Genomic DNA, 12,973 nt, shown 5'->3' on the forward strand with positions numbered 1-12,973 from the left:
TTTTGATAATCTGTTCCTCCAAGTCATCGGGTGCTGCGGCAGCTGAGGGTGGTGAGGCGGCACTGGGTGCACTGGTTGGGGAGGGCCGAGTGGATGGGGTGGGATGTCGAGCTTGTTGTAAATATTGACGATAGCGATGAAGTTGATGCCCGTACAACCCCACTTTTTCTTTCTCGGTTAAATCATCTCGATGTTCAATCTCGTCCAAATCACTGCGTAAACCAATAGTCGAGGTAAATTCGGGAGGTTTAGGTAATTTGCCTTTTAATTCGTTGAGCATCGCTTCCGGTACCAACACCATTTTTCGACTCATGATTTCTTACAAATCTTGCCACACACAAACGAACCCAATCCTTTTTGGTGGATGAGTATACCTCGTCGTTTTTTCACGGGTTGAGGGTGGACTAAGCGTCTTAAGATGTGTTTCTTTCGACCCAGTTGTCGCTTCTGAGTAGGAGTGAGAGGAATCACCCCTTTTAATAGATTGTACACAATCTCACAAATCTTTAAAATGCAGTCATTGGAACAATGTTTCAACACCTCTGTCTTTAATTTGCTGGAATAGTGAGGAGCCGCTAACGTCTGCAAGAGCGGTAAATGAGGTCGTAATCGACATTCACACTTCTTCGTATGAGCCATGGTAATGAAGGGTGGGGCTCCTTCCCCCTCCTTTTTATACCTAGTCCAGGACAATGGCACTCGGATGTTTAGGATCAAAACGTTTGTGATGGACGGTCTCTTCGTGACGATTGCGGTTCTCTCTCGCATTGAAGACCAGAGGGCAAAATTTACATTTATATTTCTTTTGCACCTGAACCGGTGTTGAGGCGGTTAAGGGTTGAAATTTCATGCTTCCAAAGGTATGAGCAAAACTCGGTAGAGCAGTATCACTGGTTCTGGAACTTCCTATAGGCCCATGCATGGGTCGTTCCATTTTCTTTTGAGCTAATCCGGCTTTCAGATTGGCTAACGTTTTAGTGGCCTTGGGGGGAGTGGCCTTGGGAAACGGCATCTTCACAATGAGAGGGGTTTTCTTTGGAGCCCAATTGGGAAACGGATTCTTCATCCTGAGAGGTGTCTTCTTAGGGGACTTCTTAGGGGACTTCTTAGGTGTCTTCTTAGGTAAGCGAATAATGAGTTTAGGAATTCTCTGAGGCAATTTTTTAGCTTTCTTAGCCCGTGGTTTCTTGGTTTTCTTGGGTTGTCCCCCACGGGGCTTACGGCCTGTTTCCCATTTGAATAAATGACGAATAATGGTCCCTCCTAAGAATCCGGCGCCTCCTCGTTTCAAAATGGCTTTTTTACGCTCTTCTTCATTGGACTTCTTATCGGCAATGACACTCAAGTCTTGCCGATGGGATTGAATGAACCGCTGAGTGATTTTATTGCCTGGTAAGACCCCTCGCAATAAATTTCGAGCTCCCATCGCAAACCAGTTGAGTAAGGCTCTACGTCCTAATTCAATGAGATGGCTCCGTTGAACGGGATCCCGTTCCCGTTGTAAACGGCGTAACGTTTTAACTAATTTACTCTTCGCGGAAGGTCTACCCATGATGAAGACTGTCTTTCGAATGATACACCTGCCCATGATGTGACATTATTTATACTCTCGGGGGCATGTGCACAGCCAAGTTGGTAAAGAGTTGACTTCTTAATCTTAATTCGTCCGACGTCTGAGGACTCAAGTCCACTAGTAAATACCCGTGAGGTACACGGGTGGCGTCCTCATAGGCTGGAAGTAAATGCGGCATTTGTAATTGCCGACTTAACACCCCAATCTGAGATTTATCTCGAGGATTTTTAAACAGCACAAGATAGTGAGCATTCAGACTGATGGTACGATGTTGTACTGCTCGATCAAACAGATTTTGTGTGATATAAATGACACTGGTATTTCGATGATGCGCTTTGCGCGTAAACCAGTCGACAATCGATTCGATGGCTTTACCTCCCATCATATCATCAAAAATGAGTAGATGGCGCGTACTGAGATCCGCCACTATCTGCTCATCGTCTTGAGGTATATTGCGGATAAAAGTGACCTTGTCCTGTAAGGATTCGTACGCGGCCTGCCATTCTCGATAACACCATACTATCTTTTCGGGAGGCGGTGCAATCCACTGCGTATTTTGCACCAGCTGTTTGACAAATTCTGTTTTACCCGATTTAGAGGGTCCGGCCACCACCATGGTAAATTCATGTTTCAACTGAAAAGGCTCAAGTGTCTCGTAGGTATACATCTTGATAAATGACACAAGTTCAGGAAAATCATATCTATTTATTAACAAATAAAAATACGTACAGCTTGCTCAACACCATGTCTACAAATAGGACATTGTTTCAGTCCCGTAGCACATATAGCACAAGTACATAAATGACCACAAGGTAAAAAAGCAATTCTCAAGTCTCGTTCTAAACAAATGTGACATTTCTGGGTACACATTGGATTCCCTGCCGCGTCTAAGGGTAAACCTTCCCAATCGCAACCAGTGTCTTTAGCGCGGGCATAGGCATTGAAGGCTTGTCGTACCCATTGTTTACCCTTATTACACTTCAGGTAAGGACAGTGAGGATACCAATAAGCATGTTGTATCCAAGGATTGTCGACAGCTCCCCAATGGTGAAGTCCAAAGTTGCAATAAAAACAGCACGTGTTATCCCCGTACCCTTTGTAAAAGTATCCCGCTTCTGCAATGGTAGGTAATAGGTTCTGCAAGTGTTCGGGAGCATTTTCAAACGACGCTACTCGATCTGACAGTAGAGCATAACGTGGTGTACCCGGGTTATGTAGTGATTCGTAGTCCGTCATTTTGCCGACTGATGGTTTTCTCTAGCATGTCCTTTTTAATACCCGTAAGGCAGCGTGTCATAGTCATGAATACGATGACGTTTATCATACACCATGCGGTATTTCTTCACCAGAGGAATGGTTCGCACATCATGTTGGCGGGTTCGTTGAATAAAGTGCGGATAGCTGACATGGACTTCTTCTTTTTCTCCTTTTAACATTTTTTCCAACGTATCGAGAGACACGACTCTAGAGGCACGATAATTGAGTGTCAATCCTTTGACTTTGCAGACAGATTTTCCATTCTGGGTCTCGTATGCATAATTTTTGGGCCCGCCCGACATGTACTTGATGATACGATCTCCACCCAATTCATCGGTCCAGCCGCCTAAACTGTTGATAATGGTCGGGTTGAACTGGGTCTCGTCGTGCTGATAGATGATACTATCCGTGTCAAAGTATAAGACACGCTCTCCCAAAGGCTGTAACGTCTCGTACAAATGTAAACGAGCATGAGCTGTTGTAAAACACGCCAGCACCACGTTTCCAAAGGGGCAGTCTTCTAAAAATTCTTCTTTCTCCTGATAATTGATCAGCATCATATCACATTCGGGGCGTTCACGATTTTCTAAGAGTTCGATGCCTTTGACTTCTAAAGTGGCATCTTGTAATTTCTGTTGTAATTCTTCTTCTTCCGTGAGATACAGGGATTTGGGTAATTGTAATCGTTGAGCAAATTTTCCCCACAAACAATTTAAAAAGAGTTTGGCAATGGTTCTTCGGACCGGATTTTTCTGGATGTCGGCCGGATTCATGGCAATGCCTTCTCGTTGCTGAATTTCCTCAATGTAATGTTGCTGCTGTTGGGCTGTTTGACAATCCTCGGGGAATCCGGAAGCTTCTTGTTTAATTTTCAAAAAGGTGTTGATATACGCTCGAAATAAGTGGTCACTGGTTTTCTCAAAATGCCAAACTTCGTAAATGCGGTCGAGACGATAGCCTAGATCTAATGCTTTGTGAAGTTCGGTGGTCACCCAGGTGCCCGTGAGACTGCGTTCAGAATCGGTGTGCTGGCACCGCTCGTCGGGTCCTAAGTTGCGCTGTTCCGCACAGGTGCGGCATAAGGGAAAGAGTAATTTACCCCCGGTCTTGTAAGGTAATACGGGGTGATACAGCTCTCGGGGTGGGAGGACACGACAACGAATGAGCCCGAAATAGTCTCTGACATCGGTGAAATGGCTGGTGATGACTTGGGGATGTTGGACGGGAAATGGCTTGTATTTCAACACGTACGGGTACAGGGAACAGACATCCACGTATCGCATGTCACCCTCCTCACAATACAGTCGTGTAGCATTGGTCCGGCCTCCGTACAAAACGTCACGGGGATTCAAAGGATCTTGTATATCGACTCCTTGTAAAAATTCCTGTAAGTCGGAATTGGTCTGGGTCTGACGATCAAACTCGTGTTCCCATATGCTCACGACTGTATAGCCTTGGTCTTCTAAAGCACTGGCTCGTTTTAAGGTGTCCAGGTAGAGGTCTTGATACGTATGCTGAACACGATGAGGATGCATGTCAGTCAACAGATTCGGGAAACAGGTGGGACAGCCGTGCCAGTAACAGCCATAGAATTCGTACACGATACGAGATTCCTCATCATACCCATCTACTGTATAGGGTCCAAGCGTGACTTCGCCCCCATTTCTAGCATGTCGTATGCAGTGATGTTGATGTTCTAGCCAGGCGAACCATCGACAAGCTTTAGCTGAATATCGTCGTGCTGGCCGGTAGCCCATATTGGGAATGATGGCGATGGTATTTTCAACCATGAATCCTCGTCGGTAGGCTAAATTAGCAGTGCTGGCAAACGTGATGGATTCTTGAAAGGGGTCTACTTCCACCAGATCAAACAGGGTGGATTTGAAATGGGCACAACACCGGCGTAAAATATCCACGTCCGAGATGCAGTAAGCTAAGAATTCTTTCTGGAAATCAAAGACTTTGCCCTCTTGTTGATGGTACCAAGTATAGAAGGCTTCACGATTGGCGGTGGACATATCGTCAGGATTGTAGAAATGAGCGGCCGGGTAAGGACCTACATACTGCTGGTTCTCTGTCGTGTTGAAAAAGTGCGGGAAATATCCTTTTTTCAATTCCGTTAATCCGAAAGCAGAGGGCATCTTGGCAAGAGCAAAGGGTAGAAAGTTGTAAGAATCGATGAATCTCAACCCCAAGACTTGCATGGATAAGATTTTACTGCCGTTCAGGATGACGGTGGGTTTGATACACGCCGTGTGAACCAGGTAATTCAAAATAAACTGCCCATCGTATCCTTTGAAATTGTGGGCAATGATGGTGGCTTCATCGTGTTTGAGTTCCACATGGCCTTGCTCATCGGTCTCGCTCTGTAAGAGCCATTCCATAAACTGTTTTAACGTGTCGGGTCCTTGAAATAGGAAGCGGCGTTGTGATCCGAATCCTTCACAATGAGAACAGGGCTTGTCGATATCCACACTGTCGCAATGTTGACACACACGTTCTGCCACGCATAAATTGGGAATGTGAATACCGTTTTCCTGACTGCATTCGAAATCGTAATAAATGTATATTTTCAACTCCTCTTCTTCTTCTTTTTCTTTCTTAGGTTTGGGTTTCGTCTGTACAAAGCAGTGATGAGGCATGGTGACGACTTTGTGACAGATGCGGCATTCGGTTTGACCCCCACACGCGTGGCGTTTTAATAATTTCTTGGACATCCATTTCTGACACTGGTTACAACGCCCCATTAAACTGCAGACCGTGGTCGTTGTATTACTGCTGTAGGGTTTTAAATGGTTCTGGTAACAAGCTGCATTTCTGAAAAATCCCTTACAGTGAGGGCAATTCGTCTGAGTCCCGTCCGGGGTACAGGGGGTATCGGCTAAACAAAATGAGCATCGATGAGGACAGACGGTCCGATGATCTTCAATGTGACTGTAACCAACATCGCAATAATCGCAATAGTATTTGTTTTCCGTCACTCCAGGCATAGACACAATGGCATCGTAATGCTCGTTATCCAGCAGGATATTCAAACAAGTCCCGTACCCCGGTCCTTTGTAAATAGGTTCCAGTCGTAAACGAGTTGTATTCGTTTTGAATTGAAATATTTTCAATCGATACTGTGGGGTGAGCGCGTGCTGTAATTGCTCCCATTCACGCGGCCCACACGGCTGGTTCATAACACACCCAGCTTGTTCCATCAAGGCTATCGCTTCTCGTTTCTGGTCGAGCGTAACCATTTCGTTTCCCATGCCGGGTCGTTTGATTTCTGGCTCTGTAGACGTGCTACCACAATAGCCCGGGACAAGCAGAGAGAATCCTCAGGATTTTGAATGCGAACGATCGCTCTCTTGGAGTTTTTGAATTTCTCCTTATCCACCTGTAGATGTTTTTTCTTAGTGCACCCGCTACCTTGTGGATATTTGACATGGAAAAAATCCATCTGCACTGCCCCGTCGGTGATTAGGAATTCCTTTTTAGATTGCTGCACGGATTCTATTTTGTTCAGAATTTTGTCCTCGTTGAGCTGATTGGACTGCGTAAATTCGTACCAAATAGCTGAATCCAGAGACGGGTGCCGAATATTTAAACGTAGATAATCATTGGGATTGCACTGCATTTCCTGTTTCACATTTTTTAACATATCCCGGAAGAGGCGACGAATGAAAGCTGTATTTTCTTTCTCTGGAATAGGCTTGAAGGCAACATTGTAGACATTTTCCTTGACTTTAAATTTCCGTGATTGACGTCCTCGTTCCAGTTGAATTTTGTAATAATCCGAAATGAGTTTCTTTTTCCCCCCTCCCCGCTGTAAATACTGTAGTCGCCGTTGATTCTCTCTGCGGAGTTGTAATTCACGCTGCCGTTGTCTGTTCAGCTGATCATTCAAAAATCTCAATCGCTGTTCAATATAACTCCGTGGAAGGCCACTAGGTAACTTGTCTGACATGATGTCGAAAGTGACACCCAATGCACCGCGCGCCGCTTTATATATATTACCTGTAGACAGCGCTGGGTAAAACTAGGGACCGTGCCAGCTCTGGGGATTGTACTATTGTTCTTTAATAAACATGTCAACTTAAAACCTTGTGTTATTCTTTTAGATTTAATACACAGGATTTAATACACAGGATTTCACTGGATTTTATACCGATTTTCAGAAAAATAGCAGGAACTCATTCCAGGAACTCAAAGCGAAAGTACCGCATCATAGACCAGCGGCCATAGGCCAGCCTATTCACCCGCTCTACAATCCCTGCTGGGGTTGACCCCGTCCTAGTGCACTCCGTTGACCCCGACACCGCTTGACCAATCAAAAACGCCCTTACTTGACCTCATTTGCATAAAAAGTGCACTCAGTTGACCTCCCTATCGGGAGGCCTTATACTACTAAGACATATTTACTTCAATAAAATCAGTTTGCTAATGTTTTAAAACCTAATCACAAGAGAACACCCCACCAAATGACTGAATACGCTTTTTAAATTCTTTCAATAATTAGTAGTCCCGTGGGGATCCGGGTTAGATTAGGTCCGCAGTACCCCTTGCTTGTCGTAAAAGGCGACTTAATGGGGCGGTCCTTCGGAGGAGACCGCAAAAACCGACGTCCCGTGTCACAGCAGGTGTGGCACGATAAAGCTCCTGTTCAATGGCCGTATAAGCTCCAAACATAGGCCTAAATTTTGCAGCCCTTTACCGGCAATGGTGACGTCTCCATATTAGTGAAATATTCTCGAAAGGGACGTTAAACAGTATACAATCAATAATATTAGTAGCCCTACATTGCAAATATCTTGCGACTGTTGTCCGCCATGTTGTTGACGTGCATTTGGTATCTTTGTGCACAGTTATTGATGACGCGAATTTTACTCATAAAATTGTCAATGACAGTAATCTTTTTATATACTCTTATATCAGCAATATAACCAGCAGATGGAGGGGAAGGGGTTTAATCTTTCAAAATTAAATCTATGTGTCGTGTTTAAACAGCCAAAATGACTTGAGACCCCCCCCCCCTTTCTTGTAGAAAACCTCCCATAAATTGCTTTATAGGACTAGATAAGTTTTGCATGGTACATACATGAAACAACAGTTAAGAGGTGGATCTCTGTTAGTTATCTTCACTTTTTAAATTATACATGTATGAAGAAATGGACCAATATTTATAGTATATAGACTTAGCCAGTATCTAGGTCCCTGGAATGCTGAATGATGAAAGCTAGGTCCCTGACTGAGATGACATTTGCTTTGTTGGTAAACAATAAGATGTAACAACCCCTCCCCTCCCGAATATATTTGTTCAGCCTTGACCATTTTTAAAAACATGTTTTACTTGCCCTCTCCCGACCCAGGATAAAAAAGTCGAGTAGGTACATGTAGATAGTTTTTTCTTTTTAGATGAAGTTGGAATAGTTGTAAATTAGACAAGAAAACTTCGGAATGAATAGAAAAAAATACATGTAAAATTGTAGCCCCCCCCCCCTTTTTTTTTTTTATAAAAATGGTCCTGCGGACAATTTATTATGGGGGGGGGGGGGTATCAAAAGTGAGTGGTATATGAACGTCTTCCCCTTCACCCAAATAAAAAAGTCTGGATCCACCTTTGACATTCAACCAATAGCAAAAAAAAAAAATTAAGGAGATCTATTTACAACATTTTCAATGTTATTTCAATATTTTCTAAGTGCAGGGGAGGATGCAACAGTTTTTGAGGGGGGGGGGGGGTCGAGGGTGATCCCACACTCATACATTGAATCATACACATAGGGAGAGAAAAATACTCCTTTTGATGATTTATTTAACATAGTTCCTTCAAAAAATGGCAAACGAAAGTTCGTTGGAATCTTCCGATGATATCAAATTGAAACCATAGATGTGACTTATCGTATAATTTGAAATAAAATATACTTTCTGTCATTCACTCATAAATAAACATGCTTTGTGATAGACTTTTTGTTTGTAAATTTGTAAGCATTGTTGTGTGGGTGGGTAAGTAGTAAAGGTAAAGAGATGAAAACAAATGAGCGAGACTCTATCTAACTAGCGAGTAGAATTTGTGCAGATCTCTCTCTCTCTCTCTCTCTCTCTCTCTCTACATAAAGGGGGGGGAGGTCCAACGCATACCCACCTCCCTTGATGTATTGCTCTAAAGTAAGACATTGTTATCACTATGGTTATTATTCGAGGGTCAATTATGCTGTAATTAAGTACATTTCTGAGTCTTCAAGTTTTATTGGACTTCTCATTTGCCCCATGTATGTTGATCATTACTGTTTATGATAGTTCTGTGATATATTATTTTCACTCTCATAATATCTAGACCAGCATTAACAGTCCTCCGTTATTGAGGATCAAAATAATGTTTGAGGTAGGCTGATTCAAAATATCTGGTAGCTGTGCATTTCCTTATAAGATCTGGTAATGGGTGCCATAAAATCCTGCTGAAATGATAAAATATTTTGTTTTGGCTCTTGTAACATAAATAAAATTATTAGAGCTATGGCATGTATTTCTTGTGTTTACCTCATGGACAAATCTAGAAACATGCAAATTATCTTTAGTCATATGATGTGAAACTTTAAACACAAGAATGATTTTTCGATCAATAAAAGAGTCAATCAAAGGCAACCATCTCCAATTTGATAGCATACACGATGTTGACACTGAATGAGGTACTTTGATCTGTAAAATGATTCCTGCTGCCCTCCTCTGTAATTTGAAAAGCCTATCAATATTTGTCTTGGTATCCTACCATACTGTACAACAATAATCAAAATGAGGAAAAACAATAGTATTGTAAATTTTGAGTAGTGCCTCCTCAAAGTACTCAATCTCTTCAAACACACAGTTTCTGACTAAGTTTTTTACATAAAGCATCCGTGTGATAAGACCACGTAAAATGTTCGTCTATGTAAAGATCTAAATGTTTGGCCCGTTTGACATTTTCTTTTAAAACTTCACCATCATTAATGCAAAGGTTTTTACATTTCGATAATTCATGTGACGTTCCTATTGGAATACATTGTGTTTTCTTCAAATTCATAGTCAATTTGTTCTCATGCATCCGATCCATAGAAATGTAAAGATTATCCTTTAACTTTCTTTCTATCACATCTAAAGATTTATCAGAAACAAATTTAAAGATTCTAGCCTTCTTTAATTCATTTACATAACCCTCCTGTATAGAGATATTCATGATGAAATGCAATGTGTGACCTACAACATCAATACTCACTTTCAGTAATTTTACAGAAATTTCATCCATACATGTAGCTTTTGAACTTGACATGCTTTTAGCTTCTTTGTTTATAAAAAATCAATACAAACGTTTCGAATTGTAAATTAGCTTTTTTGGCATTAGTTGTTCACTTTTCAGGAGCGAATCATCAAAATGTGTCACAAATTGATGGCATATACCACACAATAAGTCATCGAAGGCATTTGAAAATGTATAGGAGTCTGAAATCACTAGGTAGGGTGTTGATGCGTCTGGAGATTTAGATGGTAAAATTTGCTTTAATATTTTACTCACATCCTGATACTGTCACTGCACTGATTTATCACAAAGTCATGCATGCAGAGTTACAGACGAGCCGATTGCTGTATGCCAAACTGAATGCAAGCTTAAAACCGAATTCCCATGTGACGAAACATGTGACGAAACTGTATTCGAGTTTGGTTGCTTGCTTATGGAAGAAGCACAATATGAAGTACCCTCGAATCCAGATGAAAACAGTACAATTATACCTTTTTCTACGACATTCAATACACCTGCATCTACAGTTATAGATATTCATGTACATGTACATAATGAACCTTAGTCTATGAATCTATGAAATAAACACTGTTTTATCAATGTATGGTATTGATAATTTTATCTTCGTCTGTAACTCTGCATACATGGTTTTGGACTCAATCCACAATGAACCCGTATCTATTATTTCAAATTCAAAAATATTTTGATAGGTCCTCAATGGGCTTCCGTATGATACAATTTATAAATAAAATGTAATTCATAACATGTATACTCAATATTTTTTCATTGTATTTTGTAGATTATGTTTGGACATACTTTTTGGGGACTATTTCCAGTACATCGCTAAGAAAATCGCGTATTAATTGTACATATAGCGAATACACTGGTTGATAGGCGCTCAACACATTCTATATCGGTGTTCTGTTGTTTATTCTTTAAAATACTTAGAATAGAAATATTCTCTGTTCGGATGAGTGTAACGAAGGAGAACATAAATATAGTGATCTATTTTATAGTCTATACAATAAAAAAAATATATTCACCAGTTTATACATACTATTATCGTTTGCATAAAGCAAAATTGAAGAATGTTTTTGTCTACAAAGTCACAGGTAAAATTGCCTTCATCTCGAAGTGTTTGAAGGTTATTCATCTAATATTGGCTACAATGCTTTCAGAAAATATTCCCACCATCATTCAATCCTCTGATTATTGTTGCTAGATCCAAATATAACACATCTGTTAACATCGTCATCTGCATTTTCGTATTTAAAGAACATATCCATTTGAGCAATGGAAACGTTTTCTATACTACGATCCATCGCAAGTTTTGGGGACAACCATATCGAAATCTAACTCCGTTCACATAGTAACTAGCAATGAAATGGGGGGGGGTGTCATTGTTAGAGGTATAAACTTCTAACGATATGCTTTTTCTTGAGAACCGCATCTATACAACCGTTTATGCAAATTCCATATGGTTTCAATTTATCGTAAGAGTCTATGTGCCATACAAAATATGGTCCACTGCATAAGTATTTTCGCCTCTAAAGTCTGTTTCGCTGTCTTATTTTAACGCCCTCTGGATCAATCACTTGAAGCAACAATCGAACACTCTCCTGATTCACAACAAAACTATTCTTGATACACTTCAAGTGTAAAAGTTTATATCCATGTAACTGACCTGATTTGTCAACTTTGTCCGTAATAAACATGCCCACATCAAAAATATTCGAATATTTCTTCCAGCGAAACAAACCCATTTTTGCCAAAAGACATTTCAAGCCTCCAATACTAATAACGATCCATTATAAAAAGTTAGCGACTTCAAACTTTCTTTTTGGTTAAATCCTAAATTGAAATTAAAACAAAAATAGTATCTCGTTACTACGACTTAGTATCTCGTTCGTATGACTTATTATCTCGTTATTACGAGTTGGTGTTTCGTTATAACGACTTGGTATCTCCTTACTACGACTAAGCATCTCGTTATAATGACTTAGTATCTCGTAATTACGACTTATTTTCTCGTTATTACGACTTAACATATCGTTATTACGATTTAGTATCTCGTTCGTACGACTTATCATCTCGTAATTACGACTTATTATCGCATTACTATCTCGTTATTGCGACTTATTCTGTCATAAGTACAACTTATCATCTCCTTATTACGACTTAGTATCTCGTTATTACAACTTAGTATCTCGTAATAACGACTTATTATCTCGTTCGTACGACTTAGAGTTTCTCGTTCATACGACTTATTATCTCGTTATTACGACTTATTATCTCGTTATTACGACTTAGTGTCTCTCAAGCATATATATCAGGTCAGCTAACCAAGGAGCACAATCCATACCAAAAGAAATTCCAACAGACTGTTTGAAGACCTGATCAAATTTGAATATTTCCTTTTCACATTTTTGTTGAAGGGACTGTCTATGATGTCAAAAAGTCTAGTCTTCCATTCATCGTGAGGAATCTAGTCCCTAGTCACATTGATTCTACGTCCGATCAAAAGTCAAGATGTTCTGACGGTTCCTCTGGTGTAGGATCGTTTCCACCATATAGCTTTATTAGAAGAAGAAAGGTCACTTAATAAATGGAAGAGAAAGAAAAAACCTTGCGAAACCACAGCAACATGCTTGTACAACATTTAGGGACAATAGGAAAACCTTTTTCAATTTGTTCTGGCACTCTTGATGTTCATTGTTTAAAGTTCAGGTTTTCTTTATTCTATTGATGATTATAAGCTCTTTTTGTTTCAGGAATTAATTTCCCTCAATGGCTCAAGTGAAATTAAACTTCTGAAGACTTTGAGAGATACTGGTGCTGAATTACATCCGAGGGACAACCCATTTCATCGCCTCTTACGACAAGCG

At 40.7% G+C, this 12,973-nt stretch overlaps 1 protein-coding gene across 1 annotated transcript; it reads right to left on the reverse strand.

The window, feature by feature from the left end:
* Positions 1 to 2,844: 2,844 nt before the first annotated feature.
* Positions 2,845 to 5,214, reverse strand: LOC130048746 (uncharacterized). The gene has a single exon (XM_056145787.1). The coding sequence runs from the start codon at positions 5,212 to 5,214 to the stop codon at positions 2,845 to 2,847; it is 2,370 nt and encodes a 789-aa protein (XP_056001762.1).
* Positions 5,215 to 12,973: the final 7,759 nt, after the last annotated feature.

This window comes from Ostrea edulis, chromosome 7 (assembly GCF_947568905.1).
Source record: "Ostrea edulis chromosome 7, xbOstEdul1.1, whole genome shotgun sequence".
Classification (NCBI taxonomy): domain Eukaryota; kingdom Metazoa; phylum Mollusca; class Bivalvia; order Ostreida; family Ostreidae; genus Ostrea; species Ostrea edulis.